General features: G+C 37.2%; 1 protein-coding gene across 26 annotated transcripts in view; it reads left to right on the forward strand.

Annotated features, from left to right (window-relative positions):
• SNAP91 (synaptosome associated protein 91) overlaps positions 1 to 14,548 on the forward strand; it is a 150,639-nt gene extending 136,091 nt beyond the window's left edge. For 6 of the 26 annotated variants that reach the window (XM_038002225.2, XM_073022607.1, XM_073022608.1 and 3 more), the window contains 4 exons: positions 6,344 to 6,427; positions 7,075 to 7,179; positions 11,004 to 11,106; positions 12,959 to 14,083. In XM_038002225.2, the coding sequence (XP_037858153.1) occupies positions 6,344 to 6,427; positions 7,075 to 7,179; positions 11,004 to 11,096 (282 nt within the window). In that variant the 3' untranslated portion in view covers positions 11,097 to 11,106; positions 12,959 to 14,083. Of the gene's footprint in view, positions 1 to 6,343; positions 6,428 to 7,074; positions 7,180 to 11,003; positions 11,107 to 12,958 lie in introns of all 26 variants that reach the window. The other 20 variants (XM_073022602.1, XM_038002212.2, XM_038002211.2 and 17 more) reach the window with 13 other exon arrangements.
• The last annotated feature ends 9,832 nt before the right edge of the window (positions 14,549 to 24,380 follow it).

The following is a 24,380-nucleotide window of genomic DNA, read 5'->3' on the forward strand; positions in this document are numbered from 1 at the left end:
TATTAACTTTTTATCGAAGAAGTGGGAAGATACTTGCAATTCAGAAATATGTGCATTTTGCAAGAAGATCACTGTTAAAAGAAAAGCTTTAGACAAAATTAATTTAACAGAGTTGAACTGGGTGCAATGACTTACCCATATACTCCCAGCAACTGAGGCAGGAGGATCACTTGAGGCCAGGAATTTGAGACCAGCCTGGGCAGCATAGTGAGGCCCCATCTCTAGAAAAATTAAAAAGTTAGCTGGGTGTGGTGGCACATGCCTGTAGTAAAAGCTACATGAGAGGCTGAGACAGGAGGATTGCTTGAGCCCAAGAGTTTGAGCCTACAGTGAGCTATGATTATGCAAGTTTAACAGAGTTTATTTAAGTGAAGAATGATCCATTAATCAGGTACCAGTCAGAAACAGAAGAGGTTCCGAGAGCTCCAGCATAGCAGTGTGGACCATGAACTTCTATTGGCTGATAGAGAAGTACAACAAAATATATTTGGTTGATCAGAATAGAAAGACCCTAATTAGAAGTTAGTTGTTGATCTCTACTTGATAAAGTCTCTAGTTAGAATCTGTTAGTTGGCAATTTCTGATTGGTAAAGTCTCCAGCTTCATTTTATTATTTATGTTGGGCTTCATTTTGCTTACATGAGAACTCAAGGTGCTAGAGCTGTACCAGTCAAGTGGCATCCCAATTAAAATCTTATCACCACTGAATCTAAGAGTTAATCTACCATTTTAGCAAAATGACTAACTCAGACAATTTCTTCAAACTGTTTGACCATTTATTTGATCAGGAATTTCTGCAGGTTCATTTTGCTTTGATAACTAATAAAGCCCTTTTCTCTTTTATAGCCTGAAGTCCTAATGATGCAATTCTGGTCTAGTAAATAGCCTACCACCTACCCTATTGAGTGATGGGTAAAGCATTAATGTGAAATATAGTTTTATAGGTATTTTATTTCTTTTGAAAAATTTTTTATTGACATAAAATTCACGTAACATTTAAATTCACTATTTTAACAACTTAAAGTATACAATTCAATGATTCTTAGTATATTTACAGCATTGCAAAACCATCACTATTGTCTTAATTTCATAATATTTCCATCACCCCAAAAAGAAATGCAGTCTCTTTCAATTTCCCCTTACCCTTATAGCTTTTTGTGCCTGGCTTCTTTTACTAATTAGCATAACATTTTCTAGGTTTATCCATATTGAAGTATGTATCAGTACTTCATTTTTATGGCTGAATATATTTCATTTTATGGATATATCACATTTTGTTTATCCATTCATCAGTTGATGAACACTTATGTTGTTTCTGTTACACATAATAGGTATTTATTATCATATATGAGTTTTCATATGAACATATATCCTCATTTCTATTTGGAATAGAACTCTGGGTCATCTGTAAGTCGATGTTTAACTTTTGAGGAACTGCCAAGCTTTTCCATAACAGCTACATTATTTTACATTGCCACCAGCAATACATAGGGTTTCCAGTTCTCTTTATCCTCCCAACACTTGTTATTTTTCATTTCATTATTTATTATATCATTCTAATGAGCATGAAGTGGTATTTCATTATGACATTGATATGCATTTCCCTGATGACTAACAATGTTTAACATCTTTTCATGTGTGTATTGATCATTTGTATATCTTCTTTAGAGAAATGTCTATTTATGTTGTAGAGGAGGAAGAATTCTTTCTACGCTCCTAGACTCTCTGGCTGGGGCTGTGAACACTGGACTGACCAAAGACAAATTAAAAAGAATAAAAGAAACAGCAGTTATTAGCGCATGCATCATGCTTACTCATGGGAGCACTCAGGATGAGTAACTCAGAGGCTTGATTAGAACGTGGGCTTAGGTGGCATCTTAGCAAAGGAACAATAAATGTTTAGAGAAGTCACAAGACAAAGGAAAAGGACTTTGACTCTCTAAGGTGGCAAATAGATGAGAAAATAATGGCAGTTCAAGGCTAATTAGTCAAGTTTGTTAGGCATTTTGTTCTGATGCCCTCTTCAGGCTGATTCGGGTCTCAAGTTGTCTCTAGTGATAAACGTTTGTCCCTGATAGAGAGGGGAGGAGAAATATCTCTGTAAATTTATGTTCCAAATAGTGAGAAGGAGGAGAGCTTTTCTTGTATCTGCTTCTTTTCAGTTGCCTTCAGCTCAAAGTAATTATTATGCCAAAGTGTCATATTTTGGGGTGGCATATTCTGCTACCCTACAATATCCTTAGCCCATTTTATAATTGGGTTGTCTTTTTATTATGGAGTTGAAAGAGATCTTTCATATTCGGGATACTAGATGCTTATCAGATAAATGATTTGCCAATATTTTTATCTCATTCTGCGAGTTAGCTCTTCATTTTCTTGATAGTGTCCTTTGATGCACAAAAGTTCTTAATTTTGATAAACTCCAATTTATCTATTTTTTGCTTTTATTACTTGTGCTTTTGGTGTCATATTGCTAAAAACTATTGCCTTAATCATAGGTCTTGAAATTTTTTACCTATGTTTCTTTCCAGGAGTTTTATAGTTTTACTTCTTACATTAAATCTTTGACCTATTTTGAGCTCTTTTTTTTTTTTATATGATAGGGGTCCAAATTTATTGTTTTGCATGTGGAAGTTCAGTTGTCTTAGAATTATTTGTTTAAAGGACTACTCTGACTGGGTACAACAGCTCATACCTGTAATCCCAGTACTTTTGAAAGCTAAGGTGTATGGATTACTTGAGCTCAGGAGTCTGAGACTAGCCTGAGCAACATGATGACACCCTATCTGTACAAAAAATAAAATAAAATTAGCCGGATGTGGTGGCATGCATCTGTGGTTCCACCTACTCAGGAGGCTGAAATAAGAGGATTGCTTGATCCAGGCAAGTAGAGAATCACTTGAGCCAGGGAACTAGAGGCCGCAGTGAGCCATGATCATGCCACTGCACTCCAGCCTTGGTGACAGAGCAAGATCCTGTCTTAAAAAAAGAAAAAGAAAAAAAGGAAGAGATTATTTTTTCTTGATTAATTGATTTTGATAACCTTGTCAAAAATTAATTGACCATCTGACATATTGGGCTGAATAATTTAAGAAAGAGAAAAAAAATTATCCATAGATGTGTGGGTTTATTTCCAGACTCTTTATTTGCTTATGTTGATCTATGTGTCTGTCCTTATGCTAGTACCACCTGTTTTGATTAATGTACCTTTGTTTTAAGTTTTGAAACCAGGAAGTGTGATTCCCCCAAATTTGTTCTTTTTAAAAACTGTTTTGGCTATCCTGGTTCTCTTGCATTTTTGTATAAATTTTAGGTTCAGATTATCCGTTTCTCCAAAAAAAAGTGGTTGAAATTTTGATAGGGATTTCATTGAATCTGTGTAGCAATTTGCAGATTATTACCATCTTAATATTAAGGCTTCCAACCCATGAACAAAGGGTGTCTTTCCATTTATTTAGTTCTTCTTTAATTTCTTTCAACAATGTTCTATAGTTGCAGTGTTCAAGTCTCATATTTCTGTTAAATTTATTTTTTAATATTTTATTGTTGATGCTATTATAAATAGAACTGTTTTCATAATTACATTTTTCAATTGTTCATTGCTAGTTCCACAGGAACACTGCACTGAGTTTTGTATATTGGTCTTATATCCTGCAACTTTGAAGAACATGTTTATTAGCTTTGATAGTTTTGTTGTATATGGATTCTTTAGGGATTTCTATATATAAAAAAGATTGTGTCATCAATGCATAAAGATAGTTTCATTCTTTCTTTCCCACCTGGATGCCATTTCTTGCTTTTTCCTGCTAACTGCCCTGACTTAGAACTTTCAGAACCTCCTTGTCCTGTTCTTAGGTAGAAAGCTTTCAGTCATTTTTTTTCAGTCACTAAGTATGATGTTAGCTGTGGGCTTTTTGTAGATACCCTTTATCAGGTTGAGGAATTTCCGTGCTATTTCTAGTTTGTTGAGTACTTTTTGTCATGAAAAGCTGTTGGACTTTGTCAAATGCTTTTCTACATCTGTTGATATGATCATTGTTGTGATTTTCCCTTATTCGTTTTTGAGGTCTCTCTTAGGAAAGTGGCTGCAAACTCTAACCCTGCCCTGACAGGCCTCAAAAGCGGGTTGCTGTTTACAATGTGCCTTTCATGGGATACTTCTTTATTGTGGTGGAAGCCTCATGTCTAAGATGTCTCTCTCACAGGAAGCTTGTTTATACTGGCAAATGCCCTTGTGGCTCTTGTCTAAACTGTGTTATTTCTACCAACATAGCCACTCTCTAAGAGAACTTGACCTGCAAAGAAGTTAGGTGTCAGTCAAGTGAGACACAGAGGAGGCATACGATAAAACACATGAAATTACAGAATCTGTCAGTAATAAAACTTACAGATTCCAGGGAGAAGAGGGCAACATGCCAAAGGGAAGTGGGGAGCCATCCAGGACACATGTGTTCAACCAGTGGGTAGGAGCAAAAGAGAGTGAGAGTGAGGGATCTGTGGGCCAAGGCCTTTATTGGGGTCTAGTATATCACCCAAGCAGATTTTCCACAGGAATTTAATTGGTAGGTTTACAGCAAGCAGGCACAAGTTCCATGGAATGACGCTGTGACTGAGAGTTGGTTGTTGTGGCATATCTGTACAGTTAGCTCTGCAGAGTGTAGGGGACAGTGGGGTAAATCAAGTAGGTTGTATCTAGCTATCCCATAGGGAAGGTGTTGGTATGAAGCAGATGTCTAGATGACCACCTGAAGGAACTGGGAGGAGGCAGAGAACTAGAAACTGTGTCAAGAGTGACTAAGCCCTGCTTCTGATATGAGAAAATTAAAGGTGTATCCTAAATAGATGCTGAGGTAACATAAATTATAGGAGTTAACTATAATCATGTAATTTTTTATTTTATTCTATTAATATGGTGTATTGCATGTGTTAATCATATATTAAACCAACCTTGCATTCCTGGGTAAAACCTGGTCATGGTGTATAATCTTTTAATATGCTCCTGGATCCAGTGTGCTAGCATTTTGTTGAGAATTTTTTCATCAACATTCATAAGGAATATTGTGCTGTAGTTTTCTTTTGTTTGTGATATCTTTGTCTAGCTTTGGTGTCAGGGTAATACTGGCATCAAAGAATGGTTAAAAAGTGTTACCTTTATTTTGAAAAGCTTGAGAAGAATTGATATTAATTCTTTATATATTTGGTAGAATTCACCAATGAAAATATCTAGTTCTGGATTTTTTCTTTGATGGAAGGTTTTTGTTGCTATTGATGTTTTTTTAGAGACAGGGTCTCACTTTGCCACACAGGCTGAAGTACAGTGGTGCTATCACAACTCACTGCATTCTCAAGCTCTGAGCTAAAGCTATCCTCCCACCTCAGCCTCCTGAGTAGCTAAGACTACAGGCACACACCACCAAAAATTAGGCCCAGCTAACTTTTAAAATTTTTTTTGTTGAGATGGGTTCTTGCTACATTGCCCATACTGCTGTGTTGCTGTTCCTAAACTCCTGGCCTCAAGTGATTCTCCTGCCTCGGCCTCCTAATATGCTGGGATTACAGGCGTGAGCCACCACATCCACCTGTAAACCTTGCTTAATATAAATTGGAGCCATATAGAAAGATTAGAACAATTCTCAAATGTCTAACCCAATACCGTTAGAGGATATGATGATAGGAAAAGACAACCTTAGGGAAGTTTGACTCATTTCCAGTGAGGATGGGTCTAAAAAGATAGAGAGAAAGTCCAATGTTGTGAGCAAACTGCAAGCCAGCAAGTCCAAATGACACTGTAACAGAGAACATCAAGTCAGTAATCTTGTTTATATCATTGATGTGGTGCTGAAACCATTTTCCTTTTTAAATTTAAAACTGAAATTTGAGATTTTCTTTACATATCCACTCATACATATTTGACATGCATTCATTTTAAAATTCTGTCATTTTAAAATCAAATTATGTTCGGCTGGGTACAGTGGCTCTTGCCTGTAATCCCAGCATTTTGGGAGGCCAAGGCAGGAGGATTGTTTGAGGCCAGGAGCTTGAGACCAGCCTAGGCAGCATAGCATGACCCATCTCTACAAAAAATTTTTAAAACTTGGTCAGCCATGGCAGCATGTGCTCATGGTCCCAGCTATTCAGGAGGCTGAGGTGGGAGAATTGCTTGAGCCCAGGAGTTCAAGGCTGCAGTGAGCTGTGATCATGCCATCGTACTCCAGCCTGGGCAATGGAGTGATACCCCATCTTTAAAATAAATAAACAATAACCAAATTATATTGTTCTTTTTGTTTGTTTTGTGTGTTTTTGTGTTATTTGTATGTGTATGTCTGTCTGTCTATCTGTGTAGCAAGGAGCTGTACCTCCAACCAGTTCAGTTCCTCCTGTTGCCGGGGCCCCATCGGTTGGACAACCTGGAGCAGGATTTGGAATGGTGAGTGATGACCTATGCTAAAAATTGTAATCGACATTTCTAAATTATTTGCCAAATCCCAAATTAGTAAGTATTCCTACAGAATATAATTCTTCCCAAAACACAGTAAGCAAAACTTAAAAAGTTGTCATCTGCTTTAAACCTTAAGTAGTCTACACATGAAGTGACAAAATCAGTCATAAAATATGTTCTACCATCAAATTAATTTCTATAGTACGTTGTTATATCATTTTTACTAGAATATTTACAAATAGTGTTAGCCCATCATCAAAATCAACCCTTAATTATTATACTAGGACTGTTTATTCACCAATTTTACCAGCCAATTTTAGGACCATCTTTCATAAAGAAACAAATTTTTATCTCTCCAAGAATTATGCTTAGAGAAGATGAATAAACAACGATAAAGTTTGGTTAGGATGAGGATACCATGTGGCCAACCAGGCTTATGCTACCCACCCACCTTAGCGACTCTCTCCCTCACAGTACAGCCTCACATTATCCCTAGTTAAAATTACAAATTATACTTCCTCATAGTCCTGCATTCCTCAAATATTGTCAGAAGTACATAAAAGCAATAAATGTCAGGATAGTGCCCTAGTGGGTTCCACTCATGCTCTGAACCACTCTCCATTCTTCCTCCTCAGCCTCCTGCTGGGACAGGCATGCCCATGATGCCTCAGCAGCCAGTCATGTTTGCACAGCCCATGATGAGGCCGCCCTTTGGAGCTGCTGCTGTACCTGGCACGCAGGTCAGTTTGTTCAATGTCCACAAACCAGCCAGTGACATTAACTAATAAGTATAAAACACTGGTGTAGCAAACTGTAAAGTGTTTTTACCTAATGTAATTCTCATACCTGTTGCTTCAGAAGTAAAGGGAGCATGGAAGACAGATCTGCAAAAGTGTGAGATTTGGGGGAAAAAAGGATGGAAATAACTTACTGTCTAAAGATCCCTCCATTGTCTTCCTACTTAATTCAGATTGGTTCCTGAGAACATCCAGATATTCAGGGCATCCAAGGCATTTGTCCCAGAGAAGTGGGTGCTTCTGGCCTGTAGTTTTAGCATGTGTTCCTAGTGTTAGCCAGAAAGGTTGGCAGCACAGTCCTCCAGACTGCCATGTCTGCCCAAGACTCGTGACACTAACTGCAATAAGTTTGCCAAACTGCATAGTCTGTGAGAATAGTCCCTTTTAGAATCTCCTCACTGCAGGAAAAAAGCACACATTTGTGAGTCCTCGGGGCCACCCCCACTTCAGACTGGCTGGCTACAAATTCGAGGTTTTTCCATGGCCACCCTCAGGTTAAGCAGTTTCCTAGAATGATTCACAGAACTCAGGAAAGCACTAAACTTATAAGAGTTTTATTGTAGTAAAAGGATACAAATTAGATCCAGTTATAGGAAAAGATACATAAACATCATCTGGGAAAGTTCTAAACATGAAGCTTCTTTGTCCTCAGAGGTGGGTTCTCCTCCGGGCATCATCGTATGACAGTACACATGCAGTATCGCAAGCTCACCTGAGCTTCAGCGTCCAGCATTTATTGATGCTTCATTATGTAGGATTGGTTGGTTGAATTGTTACCCATTTTGTGGAACTCAATCTTCAACCCCTGCTCCCCCCTGAAGATCAGACTGGTTTCATGCGGCCCAAAGACCCAGCCCTAAAATCACATGGTTGGGCTTTCTGCCTCCACTCTGAGTCACCTTGTTAGCATAAACTGTCAGGTGTTCCTGGAGCCCACCTTGAATAACAAAGACACGCCTACCATTTGGGAAATTAGAAGGATTTAGAGGTTACCTTTCTGGGAAAAGGAAAAATCTCAGTTTAGGTAAAGCTAAATTCCTTACTACACACTGTGCTACTTCCTCTTCAAAAATGACAAAATATATTACACTTTGTTGAACCGTTTTGCTGCTAGAGGTGCTAGTCTTAGTGATGAATCATGCTTTCCTGATTCCTCTTTTAAATTGTCTGGCTGAGGTGATGGTACATGTCAAACCAAAGAAGTTTTCCTCATGAGAAATTGACTTGGATGGAGTCAGGACACCAAATTACTACTTTGGTAGCAGCATGCTTTACAAACTAGACCAAATAGTTCAAATATATTTTAATGCTATGAGTAAATGTTTTCAGTCCTATACTATTTTTAACTTATCAAATCAGTATTTATACTGCCTTATCTGTGGAATACCTGCTGTGAACTTTCTGAGTATACCTTAATCGCTTTTGCTTCTTTGATGCATCTCTAAATCCATGGACCTGTTACCAAGATTTCGTTTCAGCTTCTTCACTTTGCCCCTCAAAAGCAACAGGGACCAAGAGAAAGAATGGTGGATATTGAAAGACAGAAATTTAGAATGTGAGAAGCCCTAGCCTTCATGGCTATTACTGGCCATAACTGGCTTCAGGAGAAATTTTCTAGTCTACCTGAAGACTACTGAACCCTGTGTAGTGTTGTTTTTGGGGACAGTGAGGAAGGTTTTGGGTATAATGGTTGCGGTTAAGTGTAACTTAGATATACTTAAATTCTATGGGATCTCATTTATCATAAATGTTTCCTTGATGTTTGAATAGATCCATGACTATCATCTTTTTGAATAAAAGAAATATTTCTGTTATTATGAACTTGGAGCAATGTTACTGAGATTTCTTTTAACCTTATTGTGTTTGATATATTGAAAGCTTCAGAAATAAATGAATATAATTTTATTACTTAAGGCAGTTGTTTTTCTTGTGTAATACCAATGTTAGCAACAATTTACTTAATTAGAAGAATGAAAATAAAAGATAGATAGTATCATGGAAATACATTGTTTTAATCAGTAATTGAATTCATAATAAGCCAGGTAATGATACATCATATTTATGTAATTTTTAGATTATATTTCCTATATCAGAGGAGAAGCATAATTATACTAGATAATAAAATAAATGTTGAGTTGGTAGCTTCAGAAAACAAAGTAGTTTTTTTATTACTGATGCCAGGACTATCCCAGCATTCTTTCATTGGTTGGTATGATATCGTCATCTTACCTAATTATCAATAATGGACCAATCTTTGAGTTATCTAAGGAACTTCAAGTCTTACTTTTTTTTAAATATTTCTATGAAGCAGATCCCAGGTTTTTTGTTGTTATTTGTTTGTTTGTTTGTTTGAGATAGGGTCTCACTCTGTTGCCCAGGCTGAAGTGCAGTGGTGCACTCATAGCTCACTGCAGCCTTGAACTCCCAGGCTCCAGGAATCTCTCACCTCAGCCTCTTGAGTAGCTGGGACCACAAGTGCAAGCCACTGTACCCAGCTAATTTTTTTTTTTTACTTTTTGTAGAGATGAGGCCTCACCTTGTTGCCCAGGCTGGTCTCAAACTCCTGGCCTCAAGTGATCCTCCTGCCTCGGCCTCCCAAAGTGCTGGAATTTTACAGATATGAGTCATCACACCCAGCCCATGTCCCAGTTTTAAACATGGAAATTTGACAAATAGATAATATAATTAGTCAGCAGTTTCTGGACATAGGACCAAAGCTCAAAATCCACACTTCTGGAACTCTGTTTGCTGAACTAATAAAAATATACATCACTGCCCCACAGTCCCAGCATGTTACTACAAGCATAGGAGATTAATTAGACTCAAAGCCTAGATGTCAACTATTACTCTATAGACTACATGAGATTTTTCAAGACCTTGTGTCCTGTAAAAGCCAGCTCCCAGAAGTTGTATCTGTGACACAATGAAAAAATAATTTAGATTCTGGTTAAACAGAAACAAGGCAAGTTAATTATTTGTTACTTTTGCTGCAAGTCCAATATGATTCTTTCCTATTGTATTTAATAATAAGTTTTAGCCTTCTCTGAGAGCTGAATAGGTTGCATTAGAATTTAGTGGCATTCACTACTAGGAAATTATTTGGTCATGTGAAACAAACAGTGCCCTCAAACTTGACTGATTTTCACTTAAAAGAATGTATATGAAATTCTAGTATATTTAGCTAATAAGTATAAGTAATTTCTTAAATAGCTTTCTGCAAACTGTTTCCTATTTTTCCTTCAAATTCACTCTCATATAAGAAAAGCCATTTAAATTGCTTTATTAGTTTAGAGGTACTAATGACTCAAAGTAAAAATGCTTTTGTATAGAGAAAACAGTTGTTTGTTTGTTTGTTTTACTGTTTGTTCATAGTATCTTTATGTTACTAGTTTTTCACATCTTCCCTAAGTCATATCCATATTATTCTACTGGAGTCCCTAAATTTTACTTTGGCTAAATCCGATGTCAGAGAAGTTCAAGAAAGCCAAATATCAGTTGAAGTATATTTTACCAGTCCAGAATTAAACACAACTCTGTGACTATGTAGAACAAGTAGATTTTATAAGCCTTTAACCATCTAATTTTCTGCATGTTTGTTTTCTTTGATATGTGTTCTGCCTAATGCTTTTCTCTCTCTCTCTCTCTCTCTCTCTCTCTCTCTCTCTCTCTCTGTCTGTCTCTGTCTCTGTCTCTGTCTCTGTCTCTCTGTCTCTCTCTCCCCCTCTCCTTTTTATTCCTGCTCTTTGGGGCTGTCTTTTTCCCATTAGCTTTCTCCAAGCCCTACACCTGCCACTCAGAGTCCCAAGAAACCTCCAGCAAAGGACCCATTAGCGGATCTTAACATCAAGGATTTCTTGTAAACAATTTAAGGTATCTAATATTGAGCTTTTCCTGTAGGCTTGTAATAATGAGCTGTATACAATGCTTAGCTATTTCAAGAGGTATTCATTATTTCTGCGTGTTGAATAGCTGTATGTAATAGTAATAATTTATTAAAATAATTTATTAAAGATACTAAAAGCTATCTTTAAGAATTTTTTAAAATCTTAATTTATGTAACTGGGAGGACAAGTAACCTCCAAATTGTCCTTATCCTGGAAAGCACAACGATTAACTTTAATAAAGCAAAAAGGTGCCCAAGCTACTTGGTAAATTAGAAAATTGCCACTTTATTACATGATGACTGGAATTTATAGAAAGTCAACATTTATACTATTGCATTTAGAAATCATCTAAGAATGTATTTGACTGCATAATTGTATTTTTATTTTGCTTATCCTTCTTTTGCCCCACAAAGCTTAGATTATTACTCTTTACATTTCTGCATTCAAGCAGAATTTTAAATTTCTAATGTTCGAGTTTTAAATTTCACAAATTTCGTATAATTTATGAAATGAGTCATGCTGAAGTTATGGAAGGAAACTAATGAAGGAAAAATGTTCACTATTGACCCCAGCACCTAACACAGTGGGTAGGTTCTCAACAAATCCTTGCTGAATGGACGAACATAATTTACATGGTACTTTTCACATCCACTTCTTAGTAGGAGATCAATCATGTGAGATAAACTAGCCAGAAATTTTTTGTCTCCATTTCACAGCCGAAAGAACTGATCCTTGGGCATTAAGGAATTTGCCCAGTGTCCCACCAGGAAGAACTCAGTGTTTTTGGACTTCTGTCCAGTGTTGTTTTCAGTATGCACCTACTGTGCTACATATATTTCTTAAAAACCTTCCCTAATGCCTACTAAGATTTTTGTGGATTCTTGATTTTTTTTAAATATACAAGATTAATGATGTATTATTTTAAGGTATTGACATCTCAGTCAAGTAAACTCTCCTTATGCCCAACTTTTCTATTACACTTTGGATTGGCTAATGTAGACATAAGTGAGACAATGAACACTTAATAACTTTCAGGAGTGACCAAGGAAACTGCGTAGAGCAGCCTGTATTCACCTCTTAATAAATGTTGCTCTAATCATATGCCTGGAACTTTGATAAGTACAGGAAACAGGTATGCTTGAGACAGTCCTTACCTGAGAGAGAGAGAGAGACAGACAGACAGAAACAGAGAAAGAGAGACAGAGACAGAGCCAGATAAAGACAGACACACAGAGAGAATGACTATTTTATGAAGAGTTATCTATGCGGCTAAGCCTTAAGACCCCACAAATGTTTCCAGCAGAAATGAATGATGCATGAATTAGCCAAGGAGATGAATGGGAAGTGGCTGAGAAAAGGCATTGAGTCACCAGGGATCTCTCCATTCTCTTCTATTCTGTCACTGGTTCAGCTGTTTAGTAAGTGACTCATTGAACACCGTAACTGAATACATGAAAAAATAATGTAAGGTCATGGCCATGCCCCCTTTTTCTTTGGCTGACGTTTTTAAAGGTTAGCTGCTCTTAGATACTGAATGCTATACCGAATGTCCTGCTACTAAAATTTTTAATATGTGTCTAAATTTCAAATTTTTGTTGATATAATTATTAAAATGAAACTATACCTCGAAAGTTTTTTTTTTAATTTCTGGCTAAATTTTAAAAATGTTAAGCTTGTTTTAAAAAGCCGTGAAAAGTATGTAAATGTGAATTTGTCCATGCAGAGACCTTTTTATGTAAAAGTTGTTTGCAGAAACTGTGAAGTAAAATTGCAAGTAAAATGTTTGAGGACTATGTAATACTCTTTTTTTCTAATTCTAATTCTTGTTTTCTTTACAGCTGCAATTTTTGTGACTGAATAGGAAAATAAATGAATTTGGAGACTTCAAATGAGATTGATGCTCAGTTTCAAAGGGAGCCACCAGTACCAAACCCAATGCTTACTCATAACTTCTCTTCCAAAATGTGTAGCACAGCCGTGAAAGTGAACATTAGGAATGTGTACTACCTTAGCTGTTATCCCTACTCTCGAAATTGTAGTGTATTTGGATTATTTGTGTATTGTACGATGTAAACAATGAATGGATGTTACTGATGCCTTTAGTGCTTTTCTGGACTTCGCCTGAGGACAGATGATGCAGCTGTTGTGTGGTGAGCTATTTGGAAAGATGTGTCTGTGTTTTTGAAGGTTTCAATGTACATATAACTTTCGAACAAACCCAAAACTCTTCCCATAAATTATCTTTTCTTCTGTATCTGTTACAAGCGTAGTGCGATAATATCAGATAATAAGGAAAACACTCATAAATATACAAAACTTTTTTCAGTGTGGAGTACATTTTTCCAATCACAGGAACTTCAACTGTTGTGAGAAATGTTTATTTTTGTGGCACTGTATATGTTCAGAAATTTTATTTTAAAAAATATAAAGGTTAACGTCCATAATAAATACTTCTCTTTGAAGCTACCTTATCAAGAATGAAAAATCATATGGGAAGAATCCCCTATTTATCACTGCTATATTAAAATATATATATTTTAATTATATTTGACAGGTTTTGCATCTAAATTGACCTATTTATTCATTCTTGATTAAATGCACTGAAAAGTAGAGTCTGTTTGTATCACGTTCATGAAAATGCAGTTAGAGAGGTACTGTTCAAGTTATTCTGAAGGCACCCCAAGGTATATCTGTAATTTAAAGATATTACTGCAGATATTTTTACTTTACTGTGGGTTTTTGGTACATCTGTTGATTTAGTATTTCTTTGTGTGTTTTGTAGACTAGTGTTCTTCCATCCTTCAATTGAGCTCAAAGTAGGTTTTGTTGTAACATTGTGATTAGGATTTAAACTAATTCAGAGAATTGTATCTTTTACTGTACATACTGTATTCTTTAAGTTTTAATTTGTCGTCATACTGTCTGTGCTGATGGCTTGGCTTAAGATTTTGATGCACAAATGAGGTCACTGTTGATCAGTGTTGCTAGTGGCTTGGCAGCTCTTCATAAAAGCATATTGGGTTGGAAAGGTGTTTGCCTATTTTTCAAATTATTTAATAGATGTATGGTACCATTTAAAAGTGGTTGTATCTGAATTTACTGTGGGGATAACATACACTGTAATGGGGAAAAATTACCTAAAACCAATTTCAAAATGGCTTTCTTTGTATTTCAGTTTAAAAACCCAGTGCATGTATGCCCTCTGAGATGCAATAAACACCTTGAACAAAGAAATGCAAACATAACCCTTCTCTCTTTGATTATGTTTTGAGAAAAAGATCTGTTTCAAATGACACACACAGCAGACATAATACTGAAGATTTTAAAATGCTGTTCATGCCAATAGAGTTTTGATTATTTTACAAAAAAATTAAAAACAAGGAAAAAGCAATTTTAACAAGCTTTCGTTAAACTTGGGTCTCCATAGCTGCTGCCAAATGAGTTGAAATTCCATATTTCAAGATGTATATGTATTTTTACGGTGAACTTTCTTTTAAAATGTGCAATTAAAGTCTTGTAATCATTTTTATGAGAATTAGCCATGAAAGTTGAAGAATAATATGACTTTAGGTAGGTTATAGTGTACTGACACACTGGCACACATGTATACTCTCACACAATACCTAGATTAGCCTATGTTAATAAAATTAGTGATATTATGCCTACAACTAGATTGTTATGTCTCAAAAAGTAGTCCAGTCTCAAATAGAAGAATTTCTTTAGTGAGACATATTCTTATTTCTATTTTAAAACTTTCTTTCCCTTAGTTACTTAAGATGTGTGTCTTGAGAACTAACTTTCAGCAGCTAGTATCCAAGTATGTAATATGAATTTTATAGATTACATTTTAATCATATATTATTTCATGGGCTTATTGCAATAAAAATATATTTAAGATTGTAAATAATTTGAAGTTTAATATTGCATTTTAATAAGCTTTTATTTCTTCATTGAATGGCCCATGTGGTATAAATTCTTAATAAGTGAAGCTGCAAGAGCATTATTTTCAAATCAGACTGTGTGTGCACACACACCATTCCGTTCATGACCACACCAGCTGTTCCCTCCAAGCACTTTGCTGGCTCACACAGGATCCCTATGCCTGAAACTACCTAACCAACCCTGCCAGTGCAGTCCATTCCTGCTTTCCACCCTCTCTTTTAGAGCACAATATTCATCAGCCTTTATGGCATTTAACATATTGTATTATGATCAGCTGTGAAAGTGTCATCTGCTCTAGCCAATTGGGAGCTTCCTAGGCAGGAAACATCTCCTCTTGTTCCTGTCCTTGGCAACTAGCACTTCAGTAGGTGCCTGATAAATATATGAAGGATGAACACAAGTATATTAGTTCTCAGAGGTTTCTTCACTTACCTAGGTATGGCTGGGCCATTATTGTAGTTCTAATTACTGAAGAATAACTCTCATATAGTACATTTATTGTCAAATAGGTGATTTTTACCATTTTATTTAAAAATCATTTTAATTGTGTATAGTTATGGGATACAATGTGATGTTATATGTGTATAATGTGGAATGATTAAATCAGGCTAATTAACATTCATCACCTCACATCCTTTTTATGATGAGAGCATTTGAAATTTACTCTCCTGTGATAAATATGTGAGGTAATTCATATGTTAATTAGCTCAGTTTAGCTGTTCCACAATGTATATATATTTCAAAACATTATGCTGTACCTGATATCTACAATTTATTATGCTTTAAGTTCTGGGGTAAATGTGCAGAATGTGCAGTTTTGTTACATAGGTATACACATGCCATGGTGGTTTGCTGCACCTATCAACCCGTCATCTCCATTAGGTATTTCTCCTAAGGCTATCCATCCCCCAGACCCCCACCCCCTGACAAGCCCTGGTATGTGATGTTCCCCACCCTGTGTCCATGTGTTCTCATTGTTCAGCTCCCACTTACGAGTGAGAAAATGCGGTGTTTGGTTTTCCGTTCTTGTGTTAGTTTGCTGAGAATGATGGTTTCCAGCTTCATCCATGTCCCTGCAAAGGACATGAACTCATTCCTTTTTATGGCAGCATAGTATTCCATGGTGTATATGTGTCACATTTTCTTCATCCAGTCTATCATTGATGGGCATTTGGGTTGGTTCCAAGTCTTTGCTATTGTGAACAGTGCAGCAATAAACATACATATGCATGTGTCTTTATTGTAGAATGATTTATAATCCTTTGGGTATATAGCCAGTAATGGGATTGCTGGGTCAAATGGTATTTCTAGTTCTAGATCCTTGAGGAATCACCACACTGCCTTCCACAATGGTTGAACTAATTCACACTCCCACCAATAGTGTAAAAGTGTTATTTCTCCACAACCTCTCCAGCATCTGATGTTTCCTGACTTTTTAATGATCACCATTCTAACTGGTGTGAGATGGTATCTCATTGTGGTTTTGATTTACATTTCTCTAATGACCAGTGATGATGAGCATTTTTTCATATGTTTGTTGGCTGCATAAATGTTTTCTTTTGACAAGTGTCTGTTCATATCCTTCCCCCACTGTTTGATGGGGTTGTTTGCTTTTTCTTGTAAATTTAAGTTCTTTGTATATTCTGGATATTAGCCCTTTGTCAGATGGATGGATGGCAAAAATTATCTCCCATTCTCTAGGTTGCCTGTTCACTCTGCTGATAGTTTCTTTTGCTGTGCAGAAGCTCTTTACTTTAATTAGATCCCATTTGTCTATTTTGGCTTTTGTTGCCATTGCTTTTGATGTTTTAGTCATGAAGTCTTTGCACATGCCTACATCCTGAATGGTATTGCCTAGGTTTTCTTCTAGGGTTTTAGGATTTTAGGTCTTCTGTTTAAGTATTTAATCCATCTTGAGTGAATTTTTGTATAAGGTTTAAGGAAGAGATTCAGTTTCAGCTTTCTGCATATGGCTAGCCAGTTTTCTCAACACCATTTATTAAATAAGGAATCCTTTCCCCATTCCTTGTTTTTGTCAGGTTTGTCAAAGATCAGATGGTTGTAGATGTGTGATGTTATTTCTGAAGCCTCTGTTCTGCTCCATTGGTCTATATATCTGTTTTGTTACCAGTACCATGCTGTTTTGGTTACTGTAGCCTTGTAGTATAGTTTGACGTCAGGTAGTGTGATGCCTCCAGCTTTGTTCTTTTTGCTTAGGATTGTCTTGACTATGTGGGCTCCTTTTTGGTTCCATATGAAATTTAAAGCAGTTTTTTTCCAATTCTGTGAAGAAAGTCCATGGTAGCTTGATGGGGATAGCACTGAATCTATAAATTACTTTGGGCAATATGGCCGTGTTCACGATATTGATTCTTCATATTCATGAGCGTGGAATGTTTTTCCATTTGTTTCTGTCTTCTCTTATTTCCTTGAGCAGTGGTTTGTAGTTCTCCTTGAAGAGGTTCTTCACATCCCTTGTAAGGTGTATTCCTGGGTATTTTTTATTCTCTTTGTAGCATATGTGAATGGGAGTTTGCTCATGATTTGGCTCTCTGTCTGTTATTGATGTATAGGAATGCTTGTGATTTTTGCACATTGATTTTGTATCCTGAGAGTTTGCTGAAGTTGCTTATCGCTTAAGGAGATTTGGGGCTGAGATGATAGAGTTTTCTAAATATACAATCATGTCATCTGCAAACAAAGACAATTCCACTTCCTCTTTTCCTAATTGAATACCCTTTATTTATTTCTTTTGCCTGATTGCCCCGGCCAGAACTTCCAATACTATGTTGAATAGGAGTGGTGAGAGAGGGCATCCTTGTCTTGTGCTGGTTTTCAAAGGGAATGCTTCCAGTTTTTGCCTATTCAGTATGATATTAGCTGTGGGTTTCTCATAAATAGCTCTTACTATTTTGAGATCCATTTCATCAATGCCTACTTTATTGAGAGTTTTCAGCATGAAGGGCTGTTGAATTGTGTCGAAGACCTTTTCCACATCTATTGAGATAATCATGTGGTTTTTGTCATTGGTTTGGTTTATGTGATGAATTACATTTATTGATTAGAGTGTGTTGAACCAGCCTTGCACGTCAGGGATGAAGCCGACTTGATCATGGTGGATAAGCTTTTTGATGTGCTGCTGGATTCAGTTTCCAGTATTTTATTGAGGATTTTCTCATCAATGTTCATCAGGGATATTGGCCTAAATTTTCTTTTTTTGTTGTGTCTCTGCCAGGTTTTGGTTTCAGGATGATGCTGGCCTCATAAAATGAGTTAGGGAGGATTCCCTTTTTTTCTATTGTTTGAAATAGTTTCAAAAGGAATGATATCAGCTCCTCTTTGTACCTATGTAGAATTCGGCTGTGAATCTGTCTGGTCCTGGACTTTTTATTGCTTGATAGGCTATTAATTATTGCCTCAGTTTTAGAACTTGTTATTAGTCTATTCAGGGATTTGACTCCTTCCTGGTTTAGTCTTGGGAGGGTGTATGTGTCTAGGAATTTATCCATTTCTTCTAGATTTCCTAGTTTATTTGCATAGAAGTGTTTATAATATTCTATGATGGTAGTTTGTATTTCTGTGAGATTGGTGGTGATATCCCCTTTATCATTTTTTATTGTGTCCATTGGATTCTTCTCTTTTATTCTTTATTAGTCTTGCTAGTGGTCTATCTATTTTGTTGATCTTTTCAAAATACAAGCTCCTAGATTCATTGATTTTTGAATGGTTTTTCATGTCTCTGTCTCCCTCAGTTCTGCTCTGATCTTAGTTATTTCTTGTCTTCTGCTAGCTTTTGAATGTGTTTGCTCTTGCTTCTCTAGTTCTTTTAATTGTGATGTTAGGGTGTCGATTTTAGATCTCTCCTGCTTTCTCTTGTGGGCATTTAGCGCTATAAATTTCCCTCTACACACTGCTTTAAGTGTGTCCCAGAGATTCTGGTACATTGTGTCTTTATTCTCATTGGTTTTAAAGAACATATTTATTTCTGCCTTAATTTTGTTATTTACCCAGTAGGCATTCAGGAGCAGGTTGTTCAGTTTCCATGTAGTTGTGCGGTTTTGAGTGAGTTTCTTAGTCCTGAGTTCTAGTTTGATTGCACTATGGTCTGAGAGACAGTTTGTTATTATTTCTGTTCTTTTGCATTTGCTGAGGAGTGTTTTACTTCCAATTGTTCGTTCAATTTTAGAATAAGTGCTATGTGATGCTGAGAAGAATGTATATTCTGTTGATTTGGGGTGGAGAGTTCTGTAGATGTCTATTAGGTCTGCTTGGTCCGGAGCTGAGTTCAAGTCCTGGATATCCTTGTTAATTTTCTGTCTCATTGATCTGTCTCATATTGACAGTGGGGTGTTAAAGTCTCCCACCATTATTGTGTGGGAGTCTAAGTCTCTTTGTAGGTCTCTAAGAATTCGCTTTATGAATATAAGTGCTCCTGTATTGGGTGCATATATATTTAGTATAGTTAGCTTTTCTTGTTGCATTGATCCATTAACCATTATGTGGTGCCCTTCTTTGTCTCTTTTGATCTTTGTTTGTTTAAAGTCTGTTTTATCAGAGACTAGGATTGCAACCCCTGCTTTTCTTTGCTTTCCATTGGCTTGGTAAAGCTTCTTCCATCTCTTTATTTTGAGCCTATGTGTATCTTTGCACATGAGATGGGTCTCAATACAGCACATTGATGGGTCTTGACTCTTTATCCAATTTGCCACTGTATGTCTTTTAATTGGGGCATTTAGCCCGTTTACATTTAAGGTTAATATTGTTGTGTTTGAATTTGATCCTGTCGTTATGATGCTAGCTGGTTAGTTGATGCAGTTTCTTCATAGCATCGATGGTCTTTACAATTTGGTATGTTTTTGCAGTGGCTAGTACTGGTTTTTCCTTTCCATGTTTAGTGCTTCCTTCAGGGTCTCTCGTAAGGTAGGCCTGGTGGTGACAAAATCTCTCAGCGTTTGCTTGTCTGTAAAGGATTTTATTTCTCCTTTGCTTATGAAGCTTAGTTTGGCTGGATGTGAAATTCTGGATTGAAAGTTCTTTTCTTTAAGAATGTTGAATATTGGCCCCCACTCTCTTCTGGCTTGCAGGATTTCTGCAGAGAGATGTACTGTTAGTCTGATGGGCTTCCCTTTGTGGGGAACCCAACCTTTCTCTCTGGCTGCCATTAACATTTTTTCCTTCATTTCAACCTTGGTGAATCTGACGATTATGTGTTTTAGGGTTGTTTTTCTTGAGGAGTATCTTTATGGTGTTCTCTGTATTTTCTGAATTTGAATGGTAACTTGCCTTGCTAGGTTGGGGAAGTTCTCCTGGATAATATCCTGAAGAGTGTTTTCCAACTTGGTCCCATTCTCCCCATCACTTTCAAGAACACCAATCAAACGTAGATTTGGTCTTTTCACATAGTCCCATATTTCTTGAAGGCTTTACTCATTTCTTTTCACTCTTTTTTCTCTAATGTTGTCTTCTCGCTTTATTTCATTGAATTGGTTTTCAGTCTCTGATACCCTTTCTTCTACTTGATCACTTTGGCTATTGATACTTGTTTATTCTTTACAAAGTTCTCGTGCTGTGTTTTCCAGCTCCATCAGATCATTTACCTTCTTCTCTAAACTGGTTATTCTAGTAAGCCATTCGTCTAACCTTTTTTCAACGTTCTTAGCTTCCTTGCATTGAGTTAGAACATGCTCCTTTAGCTCAGAGGAGTTTGTTATTACCCACCTTCTGAAGCCTACTTCTGTCAATTTGTCAGACTCATTCTCCATCTAGTTTTCACAACTCCTTGCTGGCGAGGAGTTGTGATCCTCTGGAAAAGAGGCATTCTGGTTTTTGGGATTTTCAGCCTTTTTGCCCTAGTTTCTCCCTATCTTCATGGATTTATCTACCTTTGGTCTTTGATGTTGGTGACCTTCGGATGAAGTCTCTGAGTGGATGTCCTTTTTGTTGATGTTGATGCTATTCCTTTCTGTTTGTTAGTTTTACTTCTAACAGGCCCCTCTGCTGCAGGTCTACTGTAGTTTGCTGGAGGTCCACTCCAGACACTGTTTGCCTGGGTATCACCAGTGGAGGCTGCAGAACAGCAAAGATTGCTGTCTGTTCCTTCCTCTGGAAGCTTCATCCCAGAGGGGCTCCCGCCAAATGCTAGTCAGAGCTCTCCTGTATGAGGTGTCTGTTGGCCCCTACTGGGAGGTGTCTCCCAGTCAGGAGGCACGGGGGTCAGGGACCCACTTGAGGAGGCAGTCTGTCCCTTATCAGAGCTCAAACGCTGTGCTGTGAGAATCACTGCTCTTTTCAGAGCTGTCAGGCGGGGATGTTTAAGTCTGCTGAAGCCATGCCCACAGCTGGCCCTTCCCCCAGGTGCTCTGTCCCAGGGAGATGGGGGTTTTATCTATAAGTCCCTGACTGGAGCTGCTGCCTTTTTTTCAGAGATGCCCTGCCCAGAGAGGAGGAAACTAGAGAGGCAGTCGGTCTTGCTGAGCTGTGGTGGGCTCCACCCAATTCGAACTTCCCTGGCAACTTTGTTTACACTGTGAGGGTGAAACCGCCTACTCAAGCCTCAGCAATGTCAGACTCCGCTTCCCCCACCAAGCTCGAGTGTTTCAGGTCAACCTCAGACTGCTGTGCTAGCAGCGAGAATTTCAAGCCAGTGGATCTGAGCTTGCTGGGCTCCACGCAGGTGGGACCTGCTGAGCTAGGCACCTGAGGGAATCTCCTGGTCTGCTGGTTGCGAAGACCACTGGAAAAGCGCAGTATCTGGGCCGGAGTGTACTGTTTCTCCCAGTACAGTCTGTCACGGCTTCCCTTGGCTAGGAAAGGGAAATCTCCTGACCCCTTGAGCTTCCCCGGTGAGGATCAAGGTGAGCCCACCCTGCTTCGGCTCATCCTCTGTGGGCTGCACCCACTGTCCAACCAGTCCCAGTGAGATGAACCGAGTACCTCAGTTGTAAATGCAGAAATCACTCACCTTCCACGTCGATCTTGCTGGGAGCTGCAGACTGGAACTGTTCTTATTCAGCTATCTTGCCAGCCAACCTGATATCTACAATTATTGTCAATTTAAAAAATTAATTAAAAACAAAGAAACACAGCAACTTAGAATTTTGCAATACATCATTATTAACTATAGTTACCATGCTGTGGAATAGACCTCAAAAAGTTATTTTTCCCCTCTAATTGAAACTTTGTACCCTTTGACCAACATCTCTCCATCCTCACCTCCTACCCCACCCAGCCCCAGTAGTCACCATTCTACTCTCTGCTTCTATGAGTTTGACTTTTTTAGATTTCACATATATGTGAGATGATTCAGAATTTTTATTTCTGTGCCTAGTGTATTTCAGTTAACATATTGTCTTCCAGGTTCAACTATGTTGTCTCAAATGACAGAACATCCTTCTTTTTAAGGCTAAATAGTATTCCATTGTGTATATATACACACCACATTTTCTGTGTCTATTTATATACTGATGGACACTTAGTTTGATTCCATACCTTGGCTATTGTGAATAGTGCTACAGTGAACATAGGAGTACTGATATCTCTTCAATACACTGATTTCAAATCCTTTGCATATATATCCAGAAGCAAGATAGCTAGATCATTTGGCAGTTCTCCTTTATTAGAGTTTTGATAGCTTTGTGTATTATAGTAGAAGAACTTACTCTAATTGACACCCCATCTTGAAGATTTGAATCATTTCATATATGTAATAATGATTGCAAAGGTGGTTCTCTCCATATTAAATTATCTCCCTTCTCCAGCCTGGGTGACAGAGCAAGACTCCATCTCAAAATAAATAAATAAATAAATTGTCTCCCTTGTTCTCTTTTATGTTATTTATTACACTTTTTAAAAAAAAAAAAAAAAAAAAAGGATAGACTAGAGACTTTAGAAGGAGTCCTGAGGTTCAGAAGAAGAGGAAAGGTGTGGACATGTACAAAGAAATGAGAATTCAATGCACAGAAAGATAAATTTGTGCGAAGGCTTCTTTCTGACCCTTAAATAGACATCTTTAACAATAGATGCCCACAATTTTGTTGATGGAAAAAGGCATGGTCTTGCAGCAGTGATTACATGTGGTTTGTGTAGAAGCACTTGTTGGAAATCAAAATAATGTGTATATTAGTTGAAAAGTCACATTGACCTATATTTTTGAAGCAAAATATCTTGTTTGTTCTATTTAAAGTATTTTGGTTTTTTGGTTAATCCTCTTGGGTTTTAAGGAAATTTGTTTCTCATAGCCTGGTTGACAGCAGATTTCATCTCTGGATACGTCATTCAGATCTCCTCTGTAATGAGACATATGAGGGAGTGATGTTTTGTGATTTAGTGATATAGTAGTTAACCTTAGCTAAACTCTCATGTTAATTTAATTCTGTGAATTAATTTCCACTCATCACATACACATTCAATTTTGAAACATAAAAGTTTTCTATAATTGATTCACAGAGTGGAGTTTTCAAACTCATTAGTCTCAGGACTCCTTTACACTCTTAAAATTTATTGAGGCACCCCCAAAAGCTTTTATGTAGGTGGGTTATGTCTGTCAATATTTACTGTGTTAGAAATTAAAACTGAAATTCTTTCATATTTGTTTAATTTTAATTCATGTATTAGATTGATGGAAAAGTAATTGCTGGTTTTGCCATTAAAAGTAATGTAGTAAAAATGGCCAAACACAGTGGCTCATGCCTGTATTCATTCTCAGCGCTTTGGGAGACTGAGGTGGGCAGATCACTTGAGGTCAGGAGTTCAAGACCAGCCTGGGCAACATAGTGAAATCCCATCTCTACTAAAAATATAAAAATTAGCCTGGCATGGTGGCACTCACCTGTAATGTCAGCTACTCAGAGCTGGGACAGGAGAATCACTTGAACCTGGCAGGCAGAGGTTGCAGTAAGCCGAATCATGAGACTGCACTCCAGCCTGGTCAACAAAGTGGGACTCTGTCTCAAAAAAAAAACGCAGTAAAAGTAAAAATATAAATATTAAAACCACTATATATTTACATACATAAAATGTTTTATGAAAAATACTACCCTCTGCTTCTATGAGTTTGACTTTTTTAGATTTCACATGTAGGTGAAATGTTACAAACTTAGAAAAGTGGTACTGTTTTGCCATTTTTGCAAACCTCTTTAATATTAGACTTAACAGAAGACAGCCACATTCTCATATCTGCTTCTGCATTCAATATGTTACAATAGCCTATGTCAGGTAGTTATTGGAAAATTCCATTGTGAGCACACTTGTGGGAAAATGAGTGTCTTAGTATTACTGTGAAGACAGTTTTGACATAGACCTTCTGAAAGGTTCTCTGGC

Source organism: Chlorocebus sabaeus, chromosome 13 (genome assembly GCF_047675955.1).
Source record: "Chlorocebus sabaeus isolate Y175 chromosome 13, mChlSab1.0.hap1, whole genome shotgun sequence".
Taxonomy (NCBI): domain Eukaryota; kingdom Metazoa; phylum Chordata; class Mammalia; order Primates; family Cercopithecidae; genus Chlorocebus; species Chlorocebus sabaeus.